Raw genomic sequence first — 6,000 nt, forward strand, 5'->3', positions numbered from 1 at the left:
TGGTACTTCCCTCTCAGGCGGGGCCTGGCCTCTGCGTGCGCCATGTGGGAAAAGAGCCCAACCCTGCCGCCATGAAGCACAGACTTCGTGTCAGCCAGGTGGCCAGGGCTGGGTGTTGTTGGGCTCCCCCAAATGACCTGAGTCAAACCCCGGGGGTGGCACCTTCTTCACAGATGGTGGCTTCGTGGCTTCAGCCAACTGATGATACCACGTTACAAGATGGTTCCGGGAGAGCATGGCTACTCTATGAGTTAGAGGCATTTAGCCCAGCTGGTCGAAGTGGGAACGTTATTTTTTTGTTTCTGTTTTTAAATGTAATTCTAGAAGGACATGAATTCTGGTGCTGCTTGTCAGCTTAGTCTGAGGAGACGCCTTTTTGGGCTACAGGCTCCCATCAAGGCCAGCAGCCATCAGTTAAATGGATCACGTATAGGATGGCTTATGGGATGGGTCATTTCTTTAGCTCAGCTGTTGTCCAGTGTCCTAGTAAACCATGACACTGTTCATACTTTTACAAGGTACTTCGATGTAGAAGACAGAGAATAGTTAGACTTGTCATGAGCAGAGGGGTCACTCGGGGTCCTCTAAGGAACTTTCTGTTGGGCTTCTTAGAGCGTAGTTTGAGAACTGCTGTTTACTGGCACATCATTTGTCCATCCTGTCTTTGGGGTTGGCTCCCAAGCCACTGCCTGCTTCCGGCCAGCAGACCTACAACGACTGTGGAGAAGAGGGGTAAAATGGCCCTGGTTGCTCAGAACTGGATATCTCCCTGGCCGCACCTCTCAGAAGCTTAGCTGAAGGCTGAGGACAGCCTCCTTCAGCCCAGTAACCCTTTCCCTGCCCTCAGAGCCACAAGCTCGCTCACACACCCCAAAAGGGGAAGCTGACGTTTGAGCCCCGGCTGCCAGGGTGGGGAGCGTGCCTGCAGAGTCCGCAGAGAGCCTGCCTTCTTCCCACTCCCACCCTGGCCGCCTTCCTGCCCCCACCCCCCTCCCCAGGCACTGAAGTATGCCTTCCAGACCCACGACCGCCTGTGCTTCGTGATGGAATACGCCAACGGTGGTGAGGTGAGCATAGCCCGCGTCAGTGTTCCCACGTCTCCTTCCCAGGTATCGTGGGAGGCAGAGGGCAATTGTAGAGGGGGCGGAGGGGGCCTGGCTGGATGTCCCCTCATTCTCGAGGCAGGCATCGCCATCTCCATTTCGCAGGCGAGGAAACTAAAGCTCAGGTTAAGCGGCTGGGCCCAAGTTCACACAGCTAGTGAGTCAGTGGGCAGGGGGCACACGCAGGCCCAGAGAGGCCTGGAGAGGCTGTGGGAAGGGGGGCGGCCAAACGGCAAAGGGCGTCCTTAACGGCTGCCAAGAAAGTGTGTGCGGGGCAGGGCCTGCCAGCGCTCCGCCTTCCCCCGTGTTCTGACAGGAAGAGTCTGCCACTCGTTGTGACTGGGTTGCTCAGGCCTGGGCTGCCACCTGCCCCTCAGCCCCCGCACCCTGCTTTCTGCGTGTGGCGTCACTCACCGGCTCCTCATTGTTGGCTTCGTCTGTCCCATTGGTCTGCAGCTTATTGTCACTTGCTCATGACGTGTTCCTGTGCTTTCTTGCTGTACCCCCCTCCCTCCCTCACCTGTCCCCTCATGCTGTCCCCACTTAACTCTCCCCTTGGCATCTCCTGGCTGTCCTTCGTTCTTCATGCCTCACTCCGTTTACTCACCTGAGTTCTTCCCTGCTCACTGTCTCTCGCTTGGTTCTTCTTGCCGTCACTTGCAGGTTCATGGTAGGTGTCACCGTGTCACTGGGCTCGGTGTTGGGGGCCAAGGGGCAGGCAGGGTCCTATTTCTTGCTCCTCTGGGCCGATATCTGACTTTCTGCTCCTTCCTCCGCTGGCAGCTGTTTTTCCACCTGTCCCGGGAACGTGTCTTCACGGAGGAGCGAGCCCGCTTCTATGGTGCAGAGATCGTCTCTGCCCTTGAGTATTTGCATTCGCGGGACGTGGTGTACCGCGACATCAAGGTGAGTGTGCGGTTGCCTCCTGGCCTGTGGCACCTGTGGGGCTCGCACCGGGGAGGCCGGGCCTGTGCCCTCAGGCCCACACTTCCCCCTCCAGGGAGTCTCTGACTTGTGGGTGTTCCCGAGTCCACTCACCCTCTGGCCTAGGCCCCGGCTGGCTGTCCCACACTAAGGTCCCGCAGGCCTCTCTGAACCTCTGGTGAACACACCCCTCTGTGCGGGGAATGGGGAGGGGTGGGGGGTGGAGGTAATATTAGTACAAGCACCACAGGAGATAGTTTGGCCGAATCCACCAAAGCCGAGTGGACACGTCCCCGTGAGCCAGCCGTTTTGCCCCAGGTTTATGCACGGTGGGAACCGAGCACGGATGCGCGCACGCTGCCGGCAGTGCTGTTCACGCTCGCCCCGAGCTGGAAGCCACCCGGGTGTCCGCTGTCGGAGAACGGCTAGAACGCACTGCGGTGGCGCCCCGCGGCCGGGCTTTGCACAGCAGCCACTGAGTGAACCGCAGCCCTGCAGCCGTGCTGCACCCCTCATGGGCTCACGCTGAGGGGAAGCCAGGACAGACCGTACAAATCTGTGTTATTTATTTATTTTTATTTTTTTATCATTTTTTCAACATTTATTTGTTATTGAGAGACAGACACAGAGCATGAGCAGGGGTGGGGCAGAGAGAGGGGGAGACACAGAATCCGAAGCAGGCTCCAGGCTCCGAGCCGTCAGCACAGAGCCCGACGCGGGGCTCGAACTCACAAACCGCGAGATCATGACCTGAGCCGAAGTCGGACGCTTAACCGACTGAGCCATCCAGGCGCCCCAGATCTGTGTTGTTTAAACATACAGTGCATACGTAGGTGGGGAAACTAAAGAAAAGCAAAGGAGTAAAGTTCTTCCTCAGCTGAGGGGACGGTTAATAACAGGCAGGGGGCCCCTAGAGGGTTCTAGGGGTCTTGGTAACGTTCTCCCTTGGCCTGGTAGGGGTTACACAGAAGCCCACTAAATTGCCCATTTGTGTTAAGTTTGGTTAAAAGTCGAGGAAGAGGGGCGCCTGGCTGGCTCAGTCGGTAGAACATGTGCCTCTTGATCTTGGGGTGGTGGGTTTAAGCCCCCCATTGGGTGTGGAGCCTACTTAAAAGAAGTGGAGGAAGAAAGCTGGCGTTGCTCGGAGAGTTGGGACGCTGCAGCCCACGCTGTGGGGAGCCCGTGGGCAGAGCCCGGCTCCCGTCTCTCTCTGCCTGGCTTTTTTCCAGCTGCCCTTGGGGGCTGGCCTCCCTCTGAGCCTCACGGGCCTGACTTTGTGCTAGGGGTGTGCCCGGTGCCCGGCCTGGAGCCCCTGGCACGACAGCTACCACCCCGGGCCACAGCTCTCCGCGGGAACGGCCAGGGGGCGTGGGATTCAGGAGCGGTGGTGGGAAACCCTGGGAAGACGCGTCCCTGATACGTCGACTTTTCCTACAGCTGGAAAACCTCATGCTGGACAAAGATGGCCACATCAAGATCACTGACTTCGGACTGTGCAAAGAGGGCATCAGTGACGGGGCTACCATGAAAACCTTCTGTGGGACGCCCGAGTACCTGGCACCCGAGGTGCCTGAGGCTGGAGGTCCCGGGGGCGTGCGAGGCCAAGGGAGGAGAGGCCCTCGGACCCGTGTGGTTTCCCCAGCGCAGACCCTGTGAGGGCCGTGCTGCGATTCCTTAGATGGCCCTCCGTGGCCACAGGCAGCGCCATGTCCCTCCGTGGGTCCCTCTCAGCCCCGCTGCCTGGCAGGCGTGTGCCCGGCCCCTCACCGCCCCTCCCCGCTCACCTGCTCAGGTGCTGGAGGACAACGACTACGGCCGCGCGGTGGACTGGTGGGGGCTGGGCGTGGTCATGTACGAGATGATGTGCGGCCGCCTGCCCTTCTACAACCAGGACCACGAGCGCCTCTTCGAGCTCATCCTCATGGAGGAGATCCGTTTCCCACGCACACTGAGCCCTGAGGCCAAGTCCCTGCTTGCTGGGCTGCTTAAGAAGGACCCCAAGCAGAGGTGAGGGCTGGAGTCTGTCCCGCCCGGCCCCGTGCTACCTGTTGTGCTGTCCCCTCGCTCGGAGGGGGCCAAGTCCACAGGCGCACGCCTGTGTGTCATCCCCACGGCGCCTCCACTAGTCCCCGCAGCTTGGGCCCTGGTGGGGGACTCGCTTGGGGCCAGGCCATCCTTAGCGCCCTGTCCGCACTGCCTCGTTCTTTGGGCATGCCGAGGGTCACGGCAGCCCTGAGCCTCGCCGAGGGTGGCCGAGGCCACCCTCTCGGCTCCTGTTCTGGACTCGGAGTCCTGGGTCGGGATCCCCTGGGGCTGTGACCCAGGGCTGAGAGCCCCTTCCCTGAACCATGGTTTCCTCCTGTGTGGAATGGTGGTCTGTGGCCAGGACAGAATCACTAGAGGTCGCTCAGGGCCTGCGCTGAAGGCCCGTCTCCCAGAAGCCGCTGGCCCGGGAGGCGGGTACTCATGGCCATCTCTGCCCAGGCTCGGCGGGGGGCCCAGCGATGCCAGGGAGGTCATGGAGCACAGGTTCTTCCTCAGCGTCAACTGGCAGGACGTGGTGCAGAAGAAGGTGAGCCCCACGCCCACCCGCTCCTGCAGTGCCCCTCGAGGGTGATCTTGGCCAAGGCCTCCCATCCCCTGGGTCCTGAGTCTGGGTTCCTTACCTCCGCAGCTCCTGCCACCCTTCAAACCTCAGGTCACCTCTGAGGTTGACACAAGGTACTTTGACGACGAGTTCACCGCCCAGTCCATTACAATCACACCCCCGGACCGCTGTGAGTGTCTGAGGCCCTCCCCCCGTGGGCCCGGCTGGGTATGGAGGGGTGGGGTCTGCCCTTGACCCAGTTCCGGGGAGGAAGCTTGTAGGCCCCCTCCCCGTGTCTGGGCAGTTTGCCAGCGGTTGGCTCGAAGGGCTTTTGGCTGTTGGTCTGTGCACCTTCACACCCAGTGAGGGTCGCCAGGAGCCATTGGCCACGGCACATTCCAGAGCTCGGCGGGGAGGGGTCTGGGCAGGAGACACAGGAAGTTGTCACTGCTGGGATGGCACATTCATCAATTGTCTTTCCAAATTGCCCATGTCTTTGGGGCTGGATTGGTTCGTTGATTCTCACCCACCCAGTGCTGGGCTGTGCTGGGGACAGCAGTGACTGGGCCCTGCCTTGAGGGAGCTTCAGGCCTGGTGGGGTGACAGCCCAGAGTGGTCAGGTCGAGGGTATAGAAGCCCAGGGACTGGGGAAACCCAGAGGAAATGCCTGACCTGGCCTGCGAGTGAGTCAGCGGGGGGCTACCTGGAGGAGGTGCGGTGGGGGGGGGGAGGGGGGAGGCCTGGGCAGCTGAGCCAAGTTCCTGGCGGAAGGAATGGCACTCGGGAATGAGAGTCCAGGATGGAGTGTTGCAGAAGCTGGGGTAGAGGGGGTATGGGGCCAGAGTAAGAGGATCTTGGGGGCCGTTGGAAGGAGTGGGAACTTGCTTCATGGGGAGCGACGGAGAGGTTTTGTGCAGGAGGGGGACAGGGTTGCCTCCGGGCCCTCCGAAGCCCCTCTGGCTGTGCGTGGGGGCTGGATCGGCGGGGACGGCAGCGGGGCGGGGGCCGAGGGTCTAGGCTAGACCAGAGTGTGGCACCGGAGGGGAGGGTCTCACCGATGGCCCACCGGCTGGGGGTTCCCGCCACCTGCACCCCTTCCTGAGGCTGGGCCCCCGCGGCCCCCTTGCCCGCTCCCGGGGGTGTGGTCGGGGTGCCGGGCCATCTGCAGGCCCGTTCTCTCCGATCCACCTCCCACTGCCCCCCACAGATGACAGCCTGGGCTCCCTCGAACTGGACCAGCGGACCCACTTCCCCCAGTTCTCCTACTCAGCCAGCATCCGCGAGTGAGCAGAGCCGTCTGCTGCCACCACCGCCGCGGGACACGCACGGCTGCCATCACCGCCCGGGGGCTTTTCTCTTGTTTTTAAACTTTTTATTTTTGCCTTT

The 6,000-nt window shown here is 61.3% G+C and overlaps 1 protein-coding gene across 4 annotated transcripts in view; it reads left to right on the top strand.

Moving 5' to 3' along the window:
* Positions 1 to 6,000, top strand: part of AKT2 (AKT serine/threonine kinase 2) — a 48,450-nt gene extending 42,450 nt beyond the window's left edge. For all 4 annotated transcript variants that reach the window (XM_078438437.2, XM_060651134.3, XM_078438438.2 and 1 more), the window contains 7 exons: positions 999 to 1,067; positions 1,887 to 2,009; positions 3,465 to 3,593; positions 3,820 to 4,034; positions 4,512 to 4,599; positions 4,702 to 4,804; positions 5,822 to 6,000. In XM_078438437.2, coding sequence (XP_078294563.1) covers positions 999 to 1,067; positions 1,887 to 2,009; positions 3,465 to 3,593; positions 3,820 to 4,034; positions 4,512 to 4,599; positions 4,702 to 4,804; positions 5,822 to 5,901 — 807 coding nt within the window. In that variant the 3' untranslated portion in view covers positions 5,902 to 6,000. The remainder of the gene's footprint in view (positions 1 to 998; positions 1,068 to 1,886; positions 2,010 to 3,464; positions 3,594 to 3,819; positions 4,035 to 4,511; positions 4,600 to 4,701; positions 4,805 to 5,821) is intronic.

This window comes from Panthera onca, chromosome E2, assembly GCF_046562875.1.
Source record: "Panthera onca isolate mPanOnc1 chromosome E2, mPanOnc1 haplotype 2, whole genome shotgun sequence".
Lineage (NCBI taxonomy): Eukaryota > Metazoa > Chordata > Mammalia > Carnivora > Felidae > Panthera > Panthera onca.